The 25,998-nt window shown below is 37.9% G+C and overlaps 1 protein-coding gene across 8 annotated transcripts in view; it reads left to right on the forward strand.

The window, feature by feature from the left end:
• The window catches only part of FHIP1A (FHF complex subunit HOOK interacting protein 1A), a 96,232-nt gene that overhangs the window by 36,782 nt on the left and 33,452 nt on the right, over positions 1-25,998 (forward strand). For 5 of the 8 annotated variants that reach the window (XR_008745736.1, XR_008745735.1, XR_008745737.1 and 2 more), the window contains 5 exons: positions 4,519-4,644; positions 14,808-15,040; positions 16,426-17,052; positions 21,717-21,875; positions 24,022-24,108. Coding sequence is in view for 5 of the 8 variants with exons in the window: in XM_055795480.1 (XP_055651455.1) it covers positions 14,939-15,040; positions 16,426-17,052; positions 21,717-21,875; positions 24,022-24,108 (975 nt within the window). In the remaining 3 variants the exon portion in view is untranslated. The remainder of the gene's footprint in view (positions 1-4,518; positions 4,645-14,807; positions 15,041-16,425; positions 17,053-21,716; positions 21,876-24,021; positions 24,109-25,998) is intronic. The other 3 variants (XM_055795481.1, XM_055795482.1, XM_055795484.1) reach the window with 1 other exon arrangement.

The following is a 25,998-nucleotide window of genomic DNA, read 5'->3' on the forward strand; positions in this document are numbered from 1 at the left end:
GCCAGAAGTCTAAATGTGTTGTCTGAGTGTGGTGCGTAGAGTTTTCTGGGCAGTTAGAACAGGCAGGCTATCAGTTGAATAATGACAACTTGCTGCTTTAATAATAATCAGAGCTCTCCAAAAGTCTGTTGCTCTCATCTTAAGGAAGAAACGGAGCTGAGTGATTTCCTTTATGCTCATGTAAAAGGCAAGAGAATTGGAGAATGTTAAGTCTTCTAGCTTGAACTCTTGCATGTAGGTAGTTACCACTGTGGCTTGTGATGATGATTGTGTCCCAGCATGCTATTCAAAGCAAGTAAGAGGGAATTTAACACGTTTGAGGGAATTCTTCTGGGAAGTGCAGTCAATACTTTTTCCTAGCAAATTGCTCATACAGTCTTGTCTAAGTCCAAAGAAACTTGTTCAATCCATCTAGAAACTTTCAAGCTTTGATGGTTTCCCAATAAATGTTTGTAAGATTCAGTGATTGTGAGTAAACACAGTTGGTTCTGGTGTCTGAAGCAACAAAACTCCATCTTGCTTCTCTTTCTAGTGCAACTTCAGATATCTCTGAAACAGAGTATCATGAGAGAATCTGTTGTTTAAATGGTTGCTAGAGGTGCAAGGTTAATCTCTTTTCCTACCATCCTGTGTTAGGTTGATACTTAAACCCCTTTGTAGTGCTCTGAGGGATGTGAGATGGGACACCTGCTGTTGCACTGTATTTTAATAGCAGTAGCTACAGCCCTCGAGGGTCCGTAGAGCCCATTGGCTGCTTCTGGTGGTAGGTTTACTATGGTAGTAGTCATCCATCACAGTACTGTGGTTTTTTTTTTTGCATTGATCTTATTGATGGTTGAGTTGGTAGATACACTGTCACAGGGAAAACTGAGGTTTTCCCCTTGTCAGAGAAAACCGCAGATCTTGGCTCCCAGTCCTGCCAAGTTAGATGATGGAGAGGCATTGCTACAACCACAGCTGTACACGCTGAATCTAGCAGACTCGAATTTTCAAGTGTTAGTGACTTTGGGGACTGGTTCTTTCCAATTAGGTTGATTGTTGTGGTGTGCATAATTGCAGGCGGATGCGCTTTGGTCCTGACACTCCTGAAGAGAGGTTTTCTACCATGCTTCGTTAATTTGTCATTAGTCATACATGTTTGCTGTACTGCTGACTTACTAATAACACCATTTATTTTCGGTTCGTTTTTCAGCACAGGTGATTGTGTGCAAATTCTCCCATAAAGTCAGTGAAGAGCCTCCTGAGACATTCTGTGATGCTCAGTACTGGAGGTTAATGTCCTTCAGAGTACGTGCCTGGGAACCGCAGGGATATCTGAACCCTGACTAGCAGAGAGACAATGTACTCTGAAACAGAGCTGTTATTGGAGTGCCCATGGCATGAATTACAATGCAAGTAAAGTGTTGTCCGTGGAGAGAGATGGACATGAAGATAAAACAGAGTACCGAGATGGCAATATATGTGCTGACAGTAGATATACTGTAATTTTTGTTTCAGCAGAGGGGTAACTGGTAAATGGTGTAATAGCTTTGCATGTACCAAAGTACTTTCGTAACTGATACATCAAACCAAAAAATTGGTATATCTTTTCCAAGTCTCATAGCCTGTTTCCCCTTTTAATTGAGAGGTTGAAAAAAAGTTGTAAATTTGTAATTCAGCGTGAAGAACCATGTTCTCGGGAATAAAGTTGGAGGTGTTGCTTCCAAACGTACTGTGGTTACAGCTGACTAACATTCAAGGCCTGTGCATACAGACTTTCACATGCCTCTTTAAACTGTTCCTGCCTCCAGCTTGTGCTTCTCCTTTAGAGCGCTGTGGGGACTGGTATGTCGTGTGTGACTTTGCATAAGGCTCAGTTTCCAATTTTGGATAGCACATCTATTGCCAATTTGCAAGATTGTAAAGGTGAATTGGAAAACAGTAAGAGGAAATGGGAGAGGAAAGGTACTGGATTTCAGGCACGGGAGCTAAGAGTACACCCCAACTACTAAAAAAGAAGAAGTTATCGGTGTACTGTAACTTCAACAGCTCCAACAGCCTCAGGAGGAAGGACAGAAGCAGCAAGGCTGCTGAAGATGTACACAGACACTCACCACTTTTGGAGGTGTGCAGGCAGGAATAAGAACAAGCTATTGATGGGTGGAACCTGTGCTCTCCCACACCTGTAGGAGTCTCCTTAGGTGTTTCAGAATTAGATGGGAGAGGTTGTGGTTTGACTTCATCTGTGCCGAGAAGCATTTCTGCTAGAGCTGACATCCAACTGTCTTTTTTACTAAGCTTTTGGTATTGATCGTTCCAAATGTTTACAAAGTTTAAATAGTAATTTTATTTTTACTAGTTATTAATATTTAGCCCACCTTTTAGTAGATACTGTTCTCCTGCAACATTTGTGAGATTCTGTGTTTTTCGGAGCGCTCCCTTTGTAAGATGTATAGTCTTCATTTGCAATTCAGAAAGGAGTATTATAAATGAATATGATTTACCTCCTTTTACCCTCCAGGGCATGAAAGTTGCTACTTTATCTTCATTCCTTCTTCAACTAGAAAGACAACTGTCTTTCACGTTTTCCCAAGGGTTCAAAGGCAAGACTGAAAAAAAATCATACAAATTTGTTATGAAAGTGTCAGATTACCTGGATTTTCTTTTTTTAAATTGTTCCCTTGATTATTTAGCAGTTTCTATTTTTTTTTTTTTAGCTTGCTGGCAATGTGCCTGAGACAAGTGTTGTATGGACTATATGTGTTTCTTTTTTTACCAGTGCATTCGTATGTCTTACTATTGAGGCAAAGGTAGTCACAAGAATGGAAGATGCTGTAATGTCATTCGGTTTCCAGTTGCAGGAGACTAGGTGATGTAAATGTGTAACATGTTTTCATAGTATAGCAGACTTGTGTTAATAGATTAGAGATAAATAATTAATAGTTAATTTCTACTCTGTATAACGGACAACTTAACAGTTTACATAACAAAAAATGAATTTATTCCTAGGAAAGCCGGAGAAGCTTAAAGGGAAAAATATCTACCACCCGTATAAAATGCAATGAAACTAAACAGAAATGGAAATATAAATAACTTGGATTTTTCTTTGATTAGGCTTTTTATACACTAAAGATAAAAATGCCAACAATCCACTTTGGATTTTGCTGTTTGCTACCATATATGTATGAAGAGCAAAATATTCAGTGTACATATAGAGAACCATAACCTGTCAAAATCCACTCAAGTTGCAAATCTGTACTAATATTTTCAAATAAGGGTGTCACTGTAGGAGGAGAAGTTGGGTGGATCTGTGCTCACAGATGGGGGAAGTGTTAGTTTATTGAGGTTCTTGACATTGCAACATGAATTAATATAAAATTAATCTTCAGCTTACGCTTGTCTGCTCTGATTGTGAATAGAAAGGGAGAGGGACAGCAGTGTTTCCATGCAGTTCCTATGAGACCAAATACCCGGGGTTTTGTGCATTATGGGAATGGGGAACTGGAGGGACAGGATAGGATTTTGTAAGGAGTGCTTCTTTGGCCTTTTTCCTTCTTCCTCATCCCTTTTCTTCAGTGAACAGTGTGCTATACTGATTTGTGGGTATTATCTTACACAGTAATGTTTATTCAGTGGTTTCCCCTAAATTTAGCAACTGATAGTCATAAAAGGAAATGAAAAAGGATTTTGCAAGTGCTTTTCTCTTTGCCAAGCCTGCAACATGATGTAGGACAAAGGGAGTTCACTAGCTTCTGGCACTTTCTCCAAGCTGAATTGCAGATGTCTGATGCAAACAGTGTTGGTTCACAGAGTGTTCTGTTCTTTCTGTTCTTTTTATTTTTTTAAAAAGAAGGAAAAAAAGACCATGAAAGTACATTTACATTCAAAAGTGTCAATCCACTAAATACATTTTATCACAACCCCCAACTTAATGTCAGGTGATACATAGTACATAAGGTGAAATATGAAAATGACCTTTCAGGTTTTATTAGCTCATTAAGTTTACTAGGTTTGAGGATTGATTTGTGATGGGCTTCTGCCATCCTACAGTGCAATGGAACAGTTGTCCTGAAGCTGTGTAACAATATGCTTGTGCTCATTCTCTTTGTTCACTAGTTCATCACATAGCTAACAGGTTATCACTTCAGAGTATAGGAAATAATGTTGACTTGGTGGATAAGTGTCTTGGGGTGGTAATTCTCTCCAAAATGAGTAGTTTCAATTAACCGTGTACAGAAAGATAAATGACAGATTCAAGTCCATCTGGTTAATTATTATAGTCTATGTACTATAACGAGCATATTGAGAAGTCTAAGAGGGTTTTACTGTGTGATAGGTCACTACCTAAATTTAGACAGAGTTATAAACCCCCCCTTCCCCCTTCCCCATCCCTTCCCCCCAAAAAAAAGAACTTTGTATTGTGAATGAAGCCCTGGGAGGAGAAATAAATAAGCTTCTGGAGTGTTATGTTAACAATTACACAATATTCATTCTATACCTAACAGTTTTGATTTTATGGCATATTCTGTCCTTTTCTAGACTTCTTAATTTGAAAGAGACAGATAAGGAGAAGTAACGTGCATGTGGACAAGAGAGAGGAATTCCATCTGCAAAGTGGAAGTTCTTTCTCAGTGAAAACTTGGTGACAATCCTCCAGGGAAACTGGTTGGTTGGTTGGTTTATTGATTTATTGATCAAGTAATCAGGATAATCTTAATGGTGTTTTACTACTGATTATTGTGCTTGAACTACATTTAGAACCTGCAAATTCATCTAAGAGTTTGGAAATAAAATGTTTATGGCTTCTTTATCATGAATTGTGGAATGTTTAGAATATATGTGTATTTGCATTTTATTGTGGATTACTGCTGAAAGCATACACATCTTCTTTAATGAGTTTGTATTGACTTAATATTATTCTTGGAAATCTTAGGCTTACTATAATAAGTAATTTGACATATTATACTAATGACTTAAAAAACTCTCTTACATATTATTGCTATAGCCATAAAATACATAGCTTAATGTTGTTTTCTGTAATCTACATATGATAATTACAGGTATATTGATAACTTTTTTCTAGACTGACTTTCTCTCAGGAAGGTAGTATTTCCTGTTCTCTATGCTAGTGTTCTGAAAATAGTTTTAAATCTTCAGAGTAGAGAGTCTTCTAGTCTTTTTCTGGTCTCATTCATCTTCCTGTCAGGAAGGTTTTCTAGATAGGCAACTTAATAATTTCCTATGAATTTATTTTAGACTTCTAGCTATAGACACTGTTCTACCTTTCTCAAAAAACCCAACAACTTAAAAGAAGAAAAGTTCCATTCACTTCAGCATCACAACTTCAAGGCACATGGTTTTCCTAAATTATGAGCATGTTGGAGCCAAGTTTGTGTCATGTAGATGTCAGAATTATCTTGGAAATCAAAATCCATGTTGCAGATTGCATGGATCATTTTGATTTCTTTCTTCCTGTAGCATAACCAGAACATGAAGTAGGTTTTGTTAAATGTCTGTTTTCTGATGTGTTGCTTACTCCCACTCTTGGATAGTGATGAATTTTGAAATAAACCTTGTACAAATTCTCAGTAGAGATGGGGGGGTTGGCAGCAACTATTTTCCCCCAATAAATCAGTTCAATTATGACAAAACAAAATTACTACTGTAGACACAGCAGCTGAGATGTGCAATTCACCTATAAATCAAGGAATGGAAGGTAGCTGTCATTCAGTTGTGTGTGCTGTGCCCTTTGGGGTTGTTGTCTTTCTCTTTGAAACTTTTTATGAAAACATACTCTAAGTACAAAGTCCTAAACGGAGTTTTGTTTTGCTTGTACTGCCTGTCTCACACGGTGCAACACCAAATGCTTTGGTCGGTGGGTCTCAAACATTTTATTGACTTGGTTTTCCATGGAAATGTGCTTTTCTTGGGTCAGCAATTTTGGTGGTGATTTGGGACGAACCAGCAAAGTTAAAGCCTTTTAATTTATTTCAGTTCAATGACATCTGCCTTCTTCAGTATATAGATATAAATGAACTTTTCTGAGCTGCTTTTTTTGATATTTTTTTTCAGTTTAGTTTGAGGTGTTAATATCCTTTTTGCAGCAGTTGTCTGGTAGTAGCAGAGAAGATACCTCAGTCATACTGTGCCAGAGTGCTACTAAGAATAGAGAGGTACCTATCTTGGATTTGAAGAACTTTTAGCTGCTATTGTGTCCTTAAGTTTTTAAACAACTTAATCTGTGTGTTGAACCACTAATTGTTACTGAATTATTACATTTCTGTAGTAGGCCAAAAGTGAGATCAAATACAGCAGAGAAACAGGTTTATTATATTCCTTATCTTTCTCTAAAAGGAATAAGTCATACCACTAGAATTGCAACCTTATTTTTTCCCTCCCTAGCTTCAGATTTATGACCTAGGGATATGAACATGTAGTTCATTCTTCCTGGGTCTTTGCGAGAGTCACTTCAGTGGCTGCATGCTCTTGTGCTCCAGTGACATTGCCTGTGTCCAAATGCATGTGGTAGGTGAACATGCCCGTGGTGTATCAGGTAAATGGGGCCCTCCTTGAGGAGGTCAAGGTCTCTGTCAAGTATTCTGCTTTGTTTAATTACTGTTTTCTTGAGCAATCGCTGCCACTTCTCTAGGTTTGGTAATATGTCCTTTGATTAATTGTCTATGCTGGTTAGCCGTATACCTTTCTTCTAGACCCACTGTGTATAATTTTAGCCTAACGCATCAATGCATTTTGGACCATACTGCCTAACTGGCCTTTCTGTTCTTTCTCTTTGGCTGACCCATGCAGCAGAAGTGTCTGAAGGCTTGAGATTTGGCTTAGCCTGTATGCATGTGCATAGGCTGCTAGTGCGAGTTGATCCCATTGCTTGCCCTTGAAGCATGCGCACTTATGCCTTTGCAGTGCTGCTGACCTGGAGCTGTCAGGCGGGCCTCTTGCCTGTCATTGTTGCCGCACTTACTGGAGGGAAACTGCCCATCCACGTGTCTGAAGAACCATGCATTTATTTAATGTGGTGGCCTGGATCCCATAATGTGTAATACCATAGGATTACATAGATCACATGAAGAAGGTAGTGGTACCCCAGTTAGCTGTCTGAGCTCATGCAGTGAGCATGTGAGTAGTGTAGCTCCCTGGAGATTTGGGACAAGGTGAATGGTGTTTTTTAACTGCAGCAGGCCATAGATAGGACAGTAGGATTTTTGTCTTGTTATAAAACTTACTGTGTGTAGTTTCTCTCATGAGATAGATCTTGTTAGGCAGTCTCTGTAGGGAGAAGTCACAAGACGTTCTTACTTTCATGTTAGCAAGTTGGATTAAATTGTGCTTGATGAGAACAGATTGGTACTTTAACTATATTGCTTTACAATTTGTGGGGACTCGTTCTCTGCTAGGCTTTTAGGCAGATAGCTTTATCAGTGTGAAACATATCTTCTCCCACCTACTCACGGGAGGCATAGTGTCTTTGCAGATCCTGGGTAGAAAAGATAGCTTGAAGAAAGATGACTAAATGTGAAAGGTTTGCTCAAGGTAGACAAAGGACAGGGCAACTGGTGGACTGCAGCATTGAAACATAAAAGAACAAACAAAGAAGGAGGGTAATTGTTCATGCAGTTTAAACTGTTCCTCTAGTAATACGCTGCAGCTTTCTTGCTTCTGACAGTGAGTAGTACCTAAACAAAAAGAGGATCCTCTGATGCAGTGGCTTTTAACAGCTGATGTTTTCTCAGTTGCCTACCACAGACCTACTGCTCTCCAGAGAGCAAGCTGTAATCCTTCTGCGTTCTGGTGGTGAATGTATAGGATCATTAAGGGTGGGGATGTGGCTGTTCTTCATGTGCTTTGCTTTTGTAGCAAAACTTAACACAAGTGAGATGAATCCTTTGCTTTGAAAAGACTCATGTCTTCCTTTGAAATCGCTGCTGTTAATAAAATTTAAACCCTCTCCCCGATCATAGTCCCTAAAGAAAAGCTGACAAATTTATGCAGAAGGCTTTCTTTTCAACCGAAAATAAACAAACGCTCAACAAGGTCCCTTTTAAGCTGGAACTAAGTTTTGAGGCATGCTAAAATTTGCCACTCATTTTTCTCCTGCCCTCTCTCACCCACTTATCAGACACTGCAGAGATGTGATTACATAGCTATGCAAAAGACCATATAATTGCCCTCTGCTTCTTTGCAGTTATCTAATTTCAAGGCTCTTTATGCTACACTGATCAATGAAAATTTTTTGATATATGGAGTTTCTTTCACTGCCATTGAACCTTCTTATCAGTCTCTCAGTTTTCTCTTCTGTGCCTGGACTGACAGGGTGGAAAGCTTTGGCCAGTAGAGAAAAAGCAGACAGTACCTTACAACAGAGGTACACTTGTGATCAAGAACCGCTGGAGAGCACAGCATCTTAGTATTTCAACAGAAGACAACCTTGATACTCAAACTGCAGAACCTTGCAGTGTATTTTGTGTCTACCCTTACTGCGTTAGGCAGTGTATCTTTTGTCTGTATGTTGTGCATTGCCTGGGAAGCCCCGGTTCTGCAGACTTCTGTGCTATTTTTTTTTAATTCAAAAGTGAAACTTTCGAAGAGAGACACTCCAGTGGGAGTGGACTTCACAAGGGATTCTCCTCTATGTTGTTCTTCCAGTGTACTTTGCAGTAAAATAAGTACTTCTGTGCACTGGGGAGTTCAGCCCTGTAATCAGCTGTGTAAAAAGGGTTGATGATTTACAGACTTCAGAAGAAAAACTGAAAGCAGATATCCTCCACGAGTGCAATTGACTGGGTCTCAATCTTATGATTAATCTAAAGCTACCCAGCACAGTTGTGGACTGCTGCATGTTTTTGAAGTGAAAATAGGCCGTGTTGCGCTGAAGTTTTCTGCTCTTTTCCTCCCATCCTCTTCATTTACCAGAGACTGCACAGATCTGTTACAGACCTATGCATATGACTGTGTAACTGTCTCTGCTGCTGCCTACGGAGAGACAAGTGCTTATTAACATGTTTGTATATGCAACATGGACCAGATTTGCAGAGAAAAAACCTCCAACTAACCAAGCCTACATTGAAAGCAATTTAATATGAGATCAACAAAGTTTATGTAGGTGCAAATTAGTTGCCGAGTTTCAAAAGCTGTTGTGTGGTTATACAGAGAATATAGGAAGATCTTAGGGGGGATAGTGACTTGGCTCTTTGAATCTCCATTCCTTGTGTGTGTGATATGTATGCTGGTGCTTCTTGTTCCACATGGGGATTCTTAAATATATAAACCCTTGGTGGTAGGGGCAGGTACCTCCATGTAGTAGAAGAGGGGTTAGAGACAAAAGTGTTGTTAGTATAGGCAGTTGAAATTGCCTATGAAGTGTAGGTAGACTTGGCCTTGTAACAGGGTTAAAAGGCTGATAGATTAGATAAGTTTGAATCGTGGAAAGATTTACCTAAGAAGGTTCTGTTATTGTGTTACAGGGTCAAGGTATTAAACTGAGCAGTGGGTTTTGGAGGTAGAATTTTGAATGGAGTGCAGGAGAGGTGTATTAGCGCTTGTCAGGACTATCAAACGGTGGAGTAATACCTTGATCAGGATTTAGCAGAGAGGAAAGGCCAAGTTATTGTAAAATTTTAACCATAAACTGATTAAAGTAAACAGTTAGTTTTGTTCTTTGTGGCCACCAAGTTCACTTCTACCCCTTCCTGCATCAATTGGTGTTTTATAAATTAATTTATTTTCTCACTTTTGGACTCAGTGTGGTCAAGTTATTTGTCCTGCTCAATTGGCATTAGTTTTACTTCACACGGAATAATATGATGTTGCAGTTTCTGTGGCACATTTGGTCTTGCAAAATAATCAAGAAAACCTACTAATCTAATAACAAAATCTGCTTACCACAAATATAATGAATATATTCTTTCTACTACTGCTATAAATACAGCATGCTAACTTCAGATTGATAGGTATCTTAAAAGATAGTATATCATCCAATTCAATTACTTCCCTTTCTAAAACAGGTACGGTCTTTTTAGGATCTACTCTGTGACCACTTAAATTGTCAAAAGCTTTGTATGCTTCTTGCAACACTGTTACAGAGTTTAAAGACTTTGAAGCCTACACAAGCTATTAGTGTTTTGTATTACTAAGGAAATCCAAGCATCTCAAGGTGCATTCCAAACTGGAAATATTTGCTTTCTTAAGAAAATTGATTTGATCTTAGAAATATTATTGCATATTGCGGTCTGCTTGTTGCTGTCTTGTTACATTTAAATTAGAGATGATTAAAACCCCATAGTATTGGCTGCTGTGTGGATAACATCTGTGTTCTCTCAATACTCTTAGATTTCTGATCCGATAGCTGGGCTAGATGAAAGTGAACTTAACTGTTATCAGCTTAATGCTTGCTGCAGGCAAGCTGCAAGCTAATAATCTAAACTTGGTATTTTTGTTCTTCATTTGATGCTTTGTAAAGTCTGTTTGTGATGACTTTGTGCAATAGGAGTGAACATTCAGAATGAATTCTTAGACTGAATTTTACTGAGATGATGTTGTTTGTCACAAGGGACAAATGATCTTTTCTGTGATTCTTTGTTATTAAAGATGTAAGTGGCTTTAATCTTGTGATTGTATGTATGTATGTGCACTGTACTGCTAGGTGCAGGTTTTAGAGTATATAAGTGCTGGAGATGAGCTTTCTATTTTACAGTTTGTCAATCACATACTCCCAAAGATCTGTATCAAGCAATGGGGTAGTATTTGTTCCTGTAATAACAAATATAGTAAATGGACCAGGCAGGATGCATGCAACATCATCTCAAAGGAAGCTTCCTAAAAGTTTTCTGTGGTTGATAGCATAGCCATTTCTGGGGTTAGCCATACTGAAAGCCCTTGCTGTTCTGATCTTGTGTCTTCTAACTCTGAAAAAGATCCAACTTGGATCAAAATGCTTGCAGTTGTTAATGACCTGTGTATCTGAGAACTCCCAGCATTATAATTTGAATGTGCCCAAATTGGGACTTGGAAATAGCAAAAGTCTCATAAATATCTTGGCTAAATAGGACCTTAGGAGACTTCATGCAGGAGATGAAGGGACACCTGCTTGTCTGCTTGTCTTGAAGACTTCTTTCACAGGGACTGTATCAGTTCTTTTTATATGGTGGCTAGATTTAGGATATCCTTGTGTAGCAAAAGATGTCCACGCTGCAAGTGCAGACTGTAGCAGTCACCTGCTTAGGCAGTAAGCTGTTAGCGGAGGCAGGACTTGAGTGTTCAGTAACATAGTGGTGGTTATAAATTCTTACACAAATGTCAATAACTAAGTAGCACTTCTGTGGAAAGTGAGCCTTCCTACTGGGCACACAGACATAGTAGTGGCTCCGTCACTGGATCTCTTGGGGCACCTTGCTGTATATTGAATGTGTGTTGAGAGATGTTCCATTTCTGTTCACTGTAGGTCATCTTATAGCTGCAGAGAAGTAGGGCAATATTTCAGGAATCTGTAAATGACTAAAGCACCAGTATGGAACCTCTACCCAAAAAAAGTATTTTTGGAGTGCTGCAAGATAGAAATACTTATTTAAAGGAGGATCTGTCTGATGGGGAGAGATTAGGTACTGTATTGAGGTTTATGGAGTAGAATCTGAGGCTGTGGTAGGAAAGATGGGTGAAGAAAAAAGAGAAAATTGCAAAGGATAGGGAGGACAGAGAATTAAAACAGCGTAGAGGAGAAGAGAAGGTGATGGGTTATGTAGTTTTGGATTGCCTTTGTATGGTACATCCTAGAGCTCTGCATGCATCTCAAGAGTCTTACATCACTCATCCTTGATATTTAACAGCATTCTTGAAGGAAGCCATAATTTCCTTTATTGTTGTTTACTAACTTAAATAGTGGATGCTGATCTTAAGTTTCCGATTCAACTTTTTGTATCATATGGCTGTACTGCAAGAATTTGTCATGTGATATCTAACTGCGTTAGATATCAATTTCTTTTATTTAAACTCATAAATAACATGCAAAGTCTACATTGAAACAACCTCTAAGTTGTAAAGTCAAGCAACTTGTAAATTCCAGAATTGAGCTTGCCTCTGCTTTGTTAATTAAGTTCTTTTGCTGCACCTTATGATACCATCTTTAATTACACAATCACATTAGGTTTTTCCAAAGCTGCTTGCTTCACTTCATGCACAGGACAGATCTGCTCAAAGGGTGAATCAGGGCTGTGCTGTGAAGGGCACTTTTGCCTGGAGGAGGCTGCTGAACTTTTAAAGAAATGAGAAGACTTTTGTTTGAAGGAGAGGGCTGACAGAGAGGGAACTGATAGGAAGTGAACAGGTGATTTGAAGAATAGGTCAATTAAATAGGCCTTTGGATTATTAGGTATGGTATTAGGCAAACTACTTAGAGAAGGCTTTTTCTAAGTGGTCTCTGAACATGCATCTTGTTTTGATTTTTTTTTTTTGGTAGAAATGTTGAGCTTTCAGAGCTGCAAGCAAAACTCATCAGAAGCTGTGCATTGAACATATAGTGGTACCTGCTTAAGTCAGTAAAAATAAAAAAACCCAGATCCTAGGCCTCTGAAGCTGGGTTCTCAGATCCACTTGCCACTTTGATCTATGATTGTTTTGTATTTTAATTTTGGGGGTGGTGTGTGTGTGTGTGGTGTGGGTTTGTTTGTATGTTTCTGTGCAGGAACATCCATAATGTAGAGGTAGTGCTATTCATTTTTACAGGACTTACAGGTTTAAGAAGTAGCAATATACTGGTAAGTGCCTTCAAGTAAGTGAGCACATGAACCAAACTGTTGGGAAAGAGTGCTTCAAGGTGTAAGGTCAGTGTAAGCACAGAAGAGATAGACAGGTGAGAAGTGTGAGTGGAGTAGTGGGGCAAGGAGTAGAGAGACTTTGACATTTTATAAGGGATTACTTCTGTTCCCAGTGTTAGCTGGCTCTCATGAGCTAATTCTCACCGGTTTTGCACAGTGTTCTCCAGTGCATCTGATTCTAGGAGGTTTATTACCTGGTGAGTAGCTTGTATGGAGTGCCAGCTTCATTCTGGAAGTAGTGTTACCCAAACAGATAAACCGTCTGGAATTTATGCCGACTTCTCCACACATGGATTGTTTTATCTGCAAAAAGGGTGAACTGGATTGTGTTAATTGTATTGCTTGAGAGTGTTTAGAAAACACAGGAAAGCATAGGAAATGCATCTTGTGTGCTGTAAGAAGCAAGGGTTAGGATGGAGGGGGAAGGCTCTGATCATGCAGTTGAATCTTGTTGAAACCTGAACATGTGAATATACATATATAGATACAGGGGATTGCATAACCACCTTTTGCTTTTTGCTTGCTTCAGAAATCTAGTTGTACCCTGTATATTTTTGGCTGGTTTTGAGACAGGCTGTAAGTTTTCTTGTGCTAACAGTTTCAAGAATGTAAGCAGAGCACAAATGCAGGGAGCAGAGATGTCCACTGCCCAGAAAAGACTTTTGCCTTTTAAGATATATGCAGAGAAATACCTGCTATACTGGCAGAGAATTGCTATATGAGCTGTGGCAACTGATAGTACAAAATTTTCCTCATGTATTTCACTAAGCCAATGAATGTCCAGGGGCCCTGGGATCCTAATGAAGACTAGAGAAAAGGAGAGGACTTCAAAATGCAGTCTCTAATGAAAATAAAAATCTGCTGTGATTTACGCAAACTGTAGGAACTTGTAGTGCATTTGTTGGCTTCCTAAACTCTTTGTGTGTTGGTGTTGTGGAGGTTTGATTCGGGTGGGGATTTTGGAGGAATTTTGGGGTGTATGTGTTTTTTTTGTTGGTACATTGGGGTTTTTGTTGGCTTTTTTGTTTGGTTTGGGGTTTGTGTTTTTTTGTGTGTGTGTTTTTTTTTTTTTTTTTTTTTTTTTTTTGCTATGGCCCAAACCAGAATTGAATTAAAAGCCTAGTTCACTTGCAAAAAGGGGACTAAAAATATAAAGCTTATGGAGGGGGAAAAAAAAAGGTGGGGGGACACCTGTGTGATTTAAATATTGTTGCTTGAGGGAATAATATGTTCTCTTAAGCCTCTCAAATATCTGGAAAATACCTGTCTTTGTTTCATTTTATCTTTCCCCTGCAGGTGTGCAACTACTTTGATACTCAGGTGTCTAGGATATTAAATACTGCATGAAAAGAATGTTTCAATGTTTAGTCTTATTCTCATAGTCCTTTAATATGACATCTCAATGCATTTGACTTAGCATACATGAAGGTTTTATCTTTTATGTTGTTTGGTTTTGATTACTTTGGTATTGGTACAGATGCATCCCCATACTTGCATATGGTGTTCTATAGGTGTTTCCAACTGTTTATTATATGCTTTCTGACAGAAAACTTTTGAAGTATTTGTAATTATTCATGGAAACACTGTTTTAAAAAAAAAACAACCAGAAATAACCTGCACTTCTTTTACGTGTGTAGTTTATACAACATTATTTACTAAGCAACTCTGGAGAGAGACATGATCAGATGGCTAAAATATCGCAATGAAAAACTAAAAATATAGTGACTTATGCATAAAATGTTTACTGCATGAGCTTCTGTTATGCTTGTTTGGTTTAGTAACACCTTAATTCAGCCACTGATCTCAGAAGTTTGAGCATTAGAAACTATTATCATGAGGAAAAGTTTCAGAAGCTGGTGCCATATAACATGCTTTCAAATATTCTATCCTCAAACTGAATTAAAAGAAAAATGATTTTAGTATTGTCTTTAAGTATGTTCTTTTTCTTACACCCTGTATTTTAATGTGCATAGGTATATTTGTGTTTTGTTTTTCTTTGAACAGATTTCTCTGGATACCAAAGCTCAAAACACAGTATCAATGTCATCATGATGCTTGAACATCTGTAGCTAACTAGAAGATTTAGAAAAGAAATTCATCATGGCTTAGTTGGCTTGACCTTTGGATAATTTATAATGTCCTCTGGAACCAGTATCAGCAAAAACCAGCAGGCTCCAAGCCTGCAGGGTGTTGACCCAGAAACATGCATGATAGTGTTTAGAACGCACTGGGCACAGGTAATGTTAATTAGTTTTATTGATTTGAAGTAGGCTGCATTAATAAGAATTTGCTTCATTCTTTCTTTTGGGATAATCCTGAATCCTCAGGAACAAATGTCCTTCATGCAGAATGTAGTAGATGACAATTTAAAACACAAAGGTTATTAACATTTCAAGGTACGGTTAGGTTTTACTAATCACACTTTGAACTCCAGATTTGCATCTAAATGGGAAGTGATAGGACATAGTAATGTCTCACAGAAGGCCTAGATCTTCTTACTGGCTTTCCTAGTGATTCATGGTGACTTGTACCCTGTTGCAAACCTCTGTGCTTCCTTTCCTTACGCTGGGTAAGGCTTGCCTATCTTTTGTAAAGCATATTAGACACGTGGTGCAAACCTATATGCAGTGTTGTTTATTATGGATAGACATAAATTATGCACTTCAGCATATTCTAAAAACTGTTTGCATGCCATCAGGATTATAATTGCTTTTAGGCAAAGATGTTTTGCTCTGAGCACTATAACATAGGATATTTGATGCAGAATATGAATAACTCTGTGCTGCTGCTTTTGCTGTTTTTTGGCTATCCTGAGAAGCAAGACAGATGAATGGTGGTGTTCCTGAGATGTTTCCAGAGTCAGAAGAACCATTGTTCAAGAGTCACCTTTTCTCACTTAACTCTAGTGATGCTGTCATGTTAGGGGAGCTGCTCTTCCCTTGTGTTTTTGTGGCAGTTTTGCTCCACAAAAAGGCTAAAGATGGTCGTTGTTTCACAGACAATGAGCTTCACTGATTGTGTGCTGAACAGAATTTAATCCAGGGGTGTAAGTGCTGGGATGACAATTGTTACTCAATCCTAAATCTATACTGAATTTTGCAAGATTACATGAGCATCAGTGGCCTTTTGGTATCGTGTAAGATGCAGCAAGGAAAGATCAGCTCTGTGGGCTTCTGCTACTCTGACTACTGCAAGTCACCTCATGATATTGATACGCCTGAGCACGGTTACTCTAGCTGAAGAGCAGGCCTTTTGATTTCAGTCCTCTGTGACAAAGCAACTTTATTTCAAACACCAGTGAAACTGACTTTCTGAAGGCTAAGGGAGCCTAGTTTATCCATATTTCAGAGAATCCCAAGTTTTCAGCAACAGAAATGGCAAATTTAGGCAATTATTAGAAAAAAAAAAAGATTAAAAAAATAATTGTGTTTTGGCCTCGTACGTTCCAAATGTGAAACTTTTAAACTTAGAAAGTTTGACAGACAAAACCAAAAAGCGTAAAAAGAGTTTGTGCTTCTTGTGCTAAGAATTTTGATGTTTTGGCTTTTTTTTCTTTATGGGTTAAGTGCATATTTTTAAAAAAATGCATTCAAAGATATGATCTGCATTTGTTTCTCTTTAGGTTCTGAAAATCTTAGAGAAGCATGATCCTTTGAAAAACACTCAGGCAAAGTATGGGGCAATTTCACCTGATGAGGCCAGCACTGTTCAGAATTATGTGGAGCACATGCTTTTCTTATTAATTGAGGAGCAAGCAAAGGATGCCTCAATGGGGCCTATTCTGGAGTTTGTGGTCTCAGAAAACATCATGGAGAAGCTTTTTCTTTGGAGCTTACGGCGCGAGTTCACTGATGAGACAAAAATCGAGCAACTGAAAATGTATGAAATGCTAGTAACCCAATCTCATCAGCCTTTGCTGCATCACAAGCCCATCTTGAAGCCTTTGATGATGTTACTAAGTTCCTGCTCAGGAACAGCCACTCCAACAGTAGAAACAGAACTGGTTGTCCTCTTGAACCAGCTCTGCTCAATAATAGCCAAAGATCCCTCCATTTTAGAACTGTTTTTCCACACCAGCGAGGACCAAGGAGCTGCCAATTTCCTCATATTTTCTCTGTTGATTCCCTTCATCCATCGGGAAGGAACAGTAGGCCAACAGGCCCGTGATGCACTGCTTTTCATAATGTCTCTGTCTGCAGAAAACAACGTTGTTGCAAACCACATAGCAGAAAACACCTATTTTTGCCCAGTAAGTTGTTCTTGTTTTGCTTGATCTTCAATGGTAAACCATCTCCCCTGTATTCTTCTCATCCTTTTCTGTCATTGTTGATAAAGGTGTGTTGTAACACATTTGTTTCTGCTAACAGCTGTTTCACGAATTGTATCACTGTTTAAGCTGGTCCTACTGCCAGAGTCTTACTCCTTGCTCCCACACCGGTGTCTTTGGGCCAGCACAAGTGTTTTTGCAGTCACACAGTGAATTGAATTGGGAAACTGATGAAAGTTACAGCAGAACTTGGTGGGAAGGAAACCTGTTCTGTCTCACTGTGGGGCCCCTGTGAGGTTCTGGGGGTGAAGGGAGTGAGAAGTGGGAACAGGGTGTTCTGAGGCTGTTGTTTCTGGTGGCAGTGCTAGCTTAAACAGGCGGCGCTTGCCACATTATAACATCAGTTCAACAGTTAAAAAAATAAGTGTGAAAATAGTGTGAGTGTTATAAAGTGTAGTATTTTTGCAAGGTGAAAGGGAGACTTGCTCTTTGTCATAGAGTTGGACATTTCCATGGCTGTCTCAGGCAATGTTGCAAAAATCAGTTTGCGATCTGCAACAGATGGGTTCAAAACCAAACATTGTTCTGTAGAGAAGGTGCTCTTGTGTGCCAGTTTTTGGACTGATTCTTTTATCTTCTGTGTGGCTTGCATTTTAGTTTAATCAATGCCCCAAAAAAATTCAGTTGAGGGGAGCCTTACATAGCTAACTAAAGCAAAGAGCTTTAGAGCAGAATACACAAGAATCCCTGTCTTAAGCATTAGTGCATGACAGCTATTCCAGCCATAGGTTTCCATTTACTCTGAGGTTGCTACGTCCTTTGAGCAGCAGGGCAGAGCCAGTTTTGCAGGCGGGAGGAGGCCTACAAGTTCCAAAACAAAACTTCTAATTGGTTTCCTTTGTCAGTTGTAAATATTGCATTGAATTTCTTGTGCTGAGAGACTCTAGTTGACCTTGTTTAATAGATGGTGCTAAAGACTATGAACTTGATTCTCAAACTGTCCCTGAGACAGATACTATTATTGGATCCGTGCTATAACTTCCATAATTACATCTTCCAATTAATTAAAAAAAAAAAAAAGCAGACTTTTTACACTGAAGATAAAAGCCAGCCATATTAACCTTCGAACAGCAGGGAGCCATGATTGACAATCATTCTAATTAGGAAGGCTTCTTGTCAAAGTGTGCTCAAATCAGACTTTCTGAGCAGTAATGAGACTGGCCTAAATCTATAATAAAACTTTAATGCAATACCATAGAATTAGCATACTAGCACATCTTTTTTTTGAATCTGAGTGTCATGAGTTGAAGAAGCAGGTTTTGTTCTAGTGGAAGACTCTGTAGGTGTCAGTGTTATTTTTGTATATCCCTCAAATCACTGCAGATGTGGCCTCAGCTACTCTGCAAAACAGCTAGTGCAGTCCTGTGCTAATAGGAATGGCGTTTGGATGGCCACGTGGTGATGCTATCTCTGGTTCTGGGGCTGAGTTGCTTGGTAGTATCTAGGGGTTTCTTTACCATGCCTTATTAAATAGTACAGACATCCCCTGGGATGGGGTCTGGCCATAAATCTCTGCTGCCTTATATACCAATTTCAATGTTAGATATGTGCCAAAGTGATCCTGAATGCTTTCTTGCTATTAGCTTTTGTGCTAACTTTGATTAGCAGCTTTTTAAAACTAGATTGTCCGTAACATTCAAAACTGTAGGCAAATAAACTATTAAGAAGGAAGGGGACAGGCTGCAGTAAGATATGTGACTATTTTTAACACAGAACGCGTAGACAAACTCTTCGACAAAGTTTTCTGATTTTACAGAGGTTTTTCTGCCATACAATTTTTATCATGTTTTGACCTGAAAGTTTTCTGAATCTGATTGAAGATATTGTCTGTTCAGCATTATAAGAAGAAACAGTATTTCTAAACAATTTTCAGCAGGATATCATCTCAAAGTCTCTCCATAAAACTTTGTATTTGTAAATGCCTCACCGCTTAGGAAAACAAGTATTAAAGCAGGACTCTGCTTTATTATTATGACTCTGCAATGTCCTTGAAAAGTTGAGGCTGCAAAGAGGTAGAAAGACTATGGATACGGGAGGAAAGGAAATTATTAAAGGGAAGGAATTGGCCGTATAGTAATTGATTATATATTTACAACACATTTTAATCATATAATGTGTCTGGGATTACAAATCATAGTCAGTGTCTTCTGTGAGTCAAGAGAAAGTAAATAAATCAAGGAGACTGGTTTGCAAAGAGACTTATGACTCAGTGGTGGGAAAAAAACCGCTGGAGATGCTTGTAAAAGTAGATGAGCATTTAGGGTTGACATGACAAATCTTGGGAGAAGTTTAAAAGGACACTGCTCTGGGTAAAACAAAAAATAAAACCAATGTTGCCCTTCCAGGACATGAACTCATTCATTTCCTTCCCTTTCCTTTTTTTTTTAATTTATGTTCATAATTTTACTGATTAAAACTTCATAATGTAGTGCATTGTTTTATATGCCTGCTTATGGAATGGGAAGAGTTCTGTTAGTAGTTTCAAATAGCAATCCTGTTTATATCATATATGCCTATGAAAATTTTCAAATGTTTTTTATGTAAAGAGATGAAATTGCTTTCAGTGGCTACTCTCTGTCTCAGAGCTTTAGAAACATTATTTTGGAGAGTCACGTGTTGTACTTAATAGCAAAAATAAGAGCTTTTTAGGCTACAGAATTTAGCAGCTACATCTGTCGCTTCTTACTTCAGTATTTCAGACAAACTAAAGAGTTCTTTACTTCAAGGCATTGACTGAGTTCATTGCTCCTTTCAGGGGAGAGTAGTAAGTTTTGTTCAAGGTCAGTTTCTTGTGCTTAAGGACTAAACTTCTGTATGAAGGAGAAAAATGGATAGTACACAGCTCTGAAAATCAGATTGCTTACTGAGAGGTTTAGTGTGTGTTTATGAATAGCAATTAAATCCTAAGCAGACAATGAAAAATCAAGTGTGCATTAATTAACAGGTTGCAACAGAAAAGAAATTCAAGTTCTCTCTTCAGAGTTTTTCTTCCTAGAAGCATCTGAAGCCCGGGTTTGTGAATCTAAGTGCGTGAGGGTTACGTATACGTAGTTCTATAGGCCTTCTAAGACTTTCCTAAGTTTTTGCTTTGAGCTCTTCTATGCTGAGAGAGAGAAAAAACAAAAAAGATTCAGGTTATAGAAAAATGTGATTGTACAAATAAAGCTTTAGCTTCTTAGATTTTTAACATATCTGTAGCATCTGTCTTTATATATCTATGTATGTACGTGTATGAAAAAGTATCACAGCATGCTAAAGCAGTGAATTTTCTACATATTCCCCTCCTCCCCCCCACTTAATATTTGGCTTAATTATGTATACCAGAATAACTCCATCTTCAGAATTGTGATTTAGGAATGGAAAGCGTTCAAAAAGACAGCCTTTGTCTGGCTTGGCTGGGTTAGCAATTGTAATTGGTATTGTGTATGATCAAAACCTGAATCTGCTTCTGTGAACCTGCAGTCTTTGACCTGCACATTGTGAACTGTTTGTTTTCTAATAGATTAAACAGTTGTGTTTCATCTGAGCTTTGACTGTCTAGCACTGTCGATGCCAAGTAGCCCTTTGTAGAAAGAGGAAGAGTTCTTACAGGAGTCTAATGAATGAAAATTAAAGATTTCCATCAGACTGAGTCTTAGTGTTCCCATTAAAATGATGATCATATTAAAAATTATCCTGAGGTTGTACAAAATCATGACACGCAGGTAAGAGTTGTAAATAATATTTAGACATTTTCCAGCCTCAAATAACTTTAATTATTAAAATCTTGGTCTGAAGCTACTAAATACTCTGGATATATGCAGTAAAATTTAAAAAACCTTTTTAGAAGTATGCTTTTAAAATTGTAACTAAAAATCCAATCTTGTGCTTCAGTGGAATGTTCTACATAAATCTGTAAGCCTTAACATCACTGGAAACAGTGTCTATAGAGTAACTATTTCAGGTTCTTTTGTTTCTTCCGTTCCCCCTTCCAAATAAATAAGAAAGGAAAATGAGAAATCACAAATGGTGAGAGTTGTTTTTAAATTATTTTTTTAAAGTGGATTCAGTTGAGTTCAAGTGCCTAGGAATGAAAGTCAGCATAGTTCTGTGGTCTCTGTGGGGCTGAACTTCATTTTTGTTGATTGGGGCGCTTTAACCCTCCATTTCTAATGTTTCATATTTCAGAGTGAAATCACTTCTTAGAGGCATCTGTAAGCAGTAACATTCAAATTGCCAAGAAAAGAAAGGCAAACTGTAGGTAAATGACAGTGATGGCTTCTTCTGGAAGGGACTGAAGGAAAGTGTAAAATGCTTTTACAAGTATTTAAAGAGAAATAATAACTTTGGATTAAAAAAATATAAGACAACCTGATTTTCTCCATCACTTTCTCCTAAATACCAGCTCTTGAAAGAAGGGTATTAAATGGAAGGCTCTTTAAAATATTCATGTCTTTCTGCTACAGGACTCTTTCAAAAGGAAAGGAAATTAATCTCAACGCTCTTACCTTACTAAAACTAGTAAGGGAAACAGTTTGTGGCATTGTCATTCAAGCAGATGGCCAGTTGGAAAGTTAACTTATTTCTCCTTTCGTTTTGAAATACAGGTGCTAGCAACAGGATTAAGTGGCCTCTATTCATCTTTGCCTACAAAGCTGGAGGAAAAAGGAGAAGAGTGGCACTGTCTGCTGAAAGATGACTGGCTGTTGTCACCAGCCCTTGTACAGTTCATGAATTCCCTTGAATTTTGCAATGCTGTGATACAGGTAATGGAGCAGAGTCGGTGTGTCAGTTGGAAGTAGGAGTTTTTTATACATTCTGCCGAAGTTTGTAAACTTCAGCGTTTATTTACTTTTATTAATGGCATAGGCTTCTTAAGTTACACTGAAGTAAGTTGCTTATGAAATGAATGCTTTGTGCTGTTTGTCTTGGTTATAAGGTTATGAGGATGAATTAATATATTATTGGTTTTTAGGTGACAAATGTTTCAAATGAAAACAGTAGATTTGTGTGGTAGCATGATATTTCATTATGTAATTGGAAGGATGTTCTGGTTTTTTTAAACCATGTTTCCTTCACATGTGGGAAAATACAGTCTTTATATATTTAAGCACTGAAAAACAATCTGTGTTTGCCTAAGCTCTCATAATAGTGTACAAAAAGAAAACAGTCTGTTTTGCCTGTTGGCAAGTACTGCATAAAGAAAGCTTTCCAAGCAGAATTTAGGTATCTTCCTAGAAATGTAAATTCATTTTAGATTGGCCTGTTCGTAATCCGCTCTCTATTCTTAGTGATTATTTCTTGATTACATTTTTTTTTCCTGGCTTTGATCCCTTACTATTTTTTCCCTTTGATCTAAACGTAAAATGAGATTTCTGTCTTTTTACATTGTTTTTAGAACCCTGGTCCAGTATTTTATTAAAACATGATGTAAGTTCTACAGAAACTCTGGATGTATGTGTTACTTGAAGAAATATGCTGAATAGGATCAAAAATTTAATCACATTTAGTGTTAAATAAAAGAAATTTTTTAATGAGATGTGTGCAAAATACAGTAAAGCAACTGTTTGACTATTAAAGCATTGAACAAGCGAAAATAATAGTAGATGTCATCCTTTAAATGTGATATACAAGATGTTTAACATGCATCTTTAAAGGTGGCCAATATTCATTTTGGTGTCTAAGAATTTTTCTACAAATCCTGATTTGCAGGAGGTCATATTTGATACTTTGAAAAAATGATATAAAGGTTACCACAGACAAATTGAAGATGAACATATTACTTAAAACCACTTTTCAAATAAACTCAAAATACTTAAGGATCTTCAGGTGACATGCAGAAAGAACAGTTCCTGACCTGCTGCTTGATTGTGTCTTTATAGTCTTTCTTTCTTCAGCTGAATTGAAAGTTCAATTACTGCAGGATTTTTTCCTCTGTGCGTGGAACTGTCTTCGTGGTGTAGCTTGTTCTGTGCTGACCCAAAAACTTTGTCTAGAAGTTAAAAAGGGACAGTGTAGTAGCCAAAATCTCTTGCCATTTACTACTTTTTCCCTGGATCACAGCATAGGAAGGGCAATGCTTTTTCTTCCCCTTTCTGAAGTAAGGGTTACAAATTAAAAGAAGTCTAGGAAGAATTGCAAATGGGAGAATGTATTTGTGGCCGCATGTAGGCTGTGACATTCCAGTCTCTATGTGAACTTTAAACAGAATATATTAACTTAGAATGCTTCTGAATGGATTTTTTTTTTTTGCTTTTATGTAATTTCTTTTAAATGCATGAATTGATAGTATATTTTCTTTGCGAAAACAAAATGAATGCTTCATCATAAAATTTTTGGCTTCTAATAGCGGTTCACTTTTTAAAGCTCTTAACCAATGTATTGAATGAATATTTCATTTCTGTTAATTTTACAGTGGTTGGGAGAAGGGCATATGACTGGTATGTTCTTATCCCATAGCTAGAATGTGCTTGGTTTGTGTAGTCTTGAACCATAGGAATGCAGCTGTTCTGCTTTTTCTTCTTGTAGGAGGACAAGTTAATGGCAAATCCACCTTCAAGTGCCCCTGACAAGGTTGCAGGAGCTAAATTTAGAATCTCAAATCTTCCTTTGATGCATGGGTATACACACTTTTCTCTCCATCCATTCATCTTTGTCAGCATGCAGGGAGATTGAAAAGCCCTGTTCTCTAAATTTGGCAGGCTTACTGCAATTAAACATAGCTTGTGTATTTCTTTGAAGAAGGAAGAATCTTTAAGAACCTGAAACATAGCAATTGCTGGTGAGGAGGACAAACGAACATGTCTTGTTAAATGGGAAAGGGTTTTGGTAGTGGCTAATAGCAGTCTGTGCCCTGTCTTCCTTTAAATCTTACTGGAACTGTTCTGTGTCTTTCTTTCCTCACCCTCATAGGTGGCACATCCCTCAATACGTAACCAGCTTGTGAATTACATTTACAATGGATTTCTGGTGCCAGTAATGGCTCCTGCGCTCCATAAGGTCAGTAGTGTATGCAAGCATGACATGGAATAATAATGGGCAAAAGCATTATGGATGATCTCTGTGTGAAGATACTATTAAATGTACTGTCAGTAGACACTTCGATGTAATTGAGTAAGTTTCTAGGCTAACTTTCCAGCTTTTCATTCCATACTTTCTATTTGCGCTATACAGATTATTAAGAAAGATGTAGGTGTTTCTGAAAATGTTTAAAATTCTTAAGTGAAATGAAGAACCGAAATGTTGCTGTTGGACGAGACTGACATACCATCAAAAAAGCAGTGACCTTTTAGACAACATTTCATCATGGCAGACATGTTTCCATGAGGATTTTTTTCCCCAAAGGAATATTTTCCAGAAGGAAAAGACCCACAATGAAAATGTTCGGTCAAGAAATATTATGCTAATTTTAGCAAAGTTGGTATTGTTTTGTAATTCCTTATCACAGTTGACAGAGGTGTTTTCATAAAGTGGAGAAAAAATGGAGTTTGGTGTCAATTTTGTGGTGTTTAGGGTGCAATTTGTATTGCTTTGAAGAAAAAAATAATCCATTTTTCTTTGAATTTTAAGGGTTATCCTTTGCAAAATAGGTCACTGATGTTGGTAAATTATTTAATTTTTTTGTTGTTGTTAGGCTGCAGGAAACTGCATTTCCAACTGCTGCAGAATATGTTGATTAACAGTCTTCATTGCCCTGTAAAAAGAACACATTATTTGAGGAGAAAAAGTAGAAATTGCTGAAAGTAAAGATCCACCAAAAACTGCCAGGAGAGGACTAATAAATTACTTTTTGAAGGTCTACCAATTTTTACTAAGCCTGCCAAGCAGAAAGCATTGCACCTGTTCCATTTTCTGAAACGGTGTAACCTGCTTTCTAGTGTAGGACTTGTCTTGGCACTGCACACAATTCTTCATGGTAAATAGCCACTTACCAAGAAAGTAATAAGTGGTATAGAATCTTCTTCAATGATTCAGCAGACCTCAAGCATTTGAGAACTTGGCAAGGGCTGAAATAAAATTGGCTGCAATCCAGATCAAGGCTGTTGTCTGTCACTGAGATAGTTCACCTCCTTACCTGGCAATAATTTTTTCTATTTCTGTATCTTGACTTAATCCCTTACCAAGACTGGGAATTAGGATCAGAAGTGAAAAGATAACCAGCTTTAGGTTAAGATTATGGATAATAAGGGAGAGATCATATTCTAGTCTTATGGTACTGGTTTTACCTCTGAAGCATGTAAGACAAATTTTAGGTTGTTTTGAGTACTGACATGCTGCTGAATGCCAATCTTTACTGGTCAATAAATCTGTTGACCCCTAGTGGGTTGATTATTTCCCTGTTGATAGTACTTAAATAATTTAAAGCATGGTGTTCTGATTACTTTTCTTTTCATGTGATGAAAATGTTGTTGGAGCGCAGTTATATAGTCTGAAATTGGGTGGAATCGTATTTCCCTTGAAAATGGAGGTGTTGGCTGCTAACATATGTGAGTTTCAAGCCTAGATCTTTCCTGAACCCTGACATTCTGTTTGGTGCCTTGTTCTTCCAGTAATAAACCTTTCCTTGATTAGTATTAAGTTTGACTTTTTCATCTTCAAAAATTAACTACTTATGTGTATAAACGCCAAAAGAATTTAACGGAGAAGATGGATTGCACCATCTAGTGGACCTGATACAAGGCTCTTGTGTATGTAAGACCAAAACTCCACAGCAAAAGGAAACAAGTAAGCAGAGGCACATTTGACCTCTTTAGTCTTTCTGTGCTGTGCCCCACATTCATTTAACTGCAAATAATTATGTTACATCTTTGCTTTTGGGACATATGTCTATGCAGTAAGACAGATAATTGTGCTGTAACAGCCCTTTCATATATTACAATAATTTTTGGT

This window comes from Falco peregrinus, chromosome 2, assembly GCF_023634155.1.
Source record: "Falco peregrinus isolate bFalPer1 chromosome 2, bFalPer1.pri, whole genome shotgun sequence".
Taxonomy (NCBI): domain Eukaryota; kingdom Metazoa; phylum Chordata; class Aves; order Falconiformes; family Falconidae; genus Falco; species Falco peregrinus.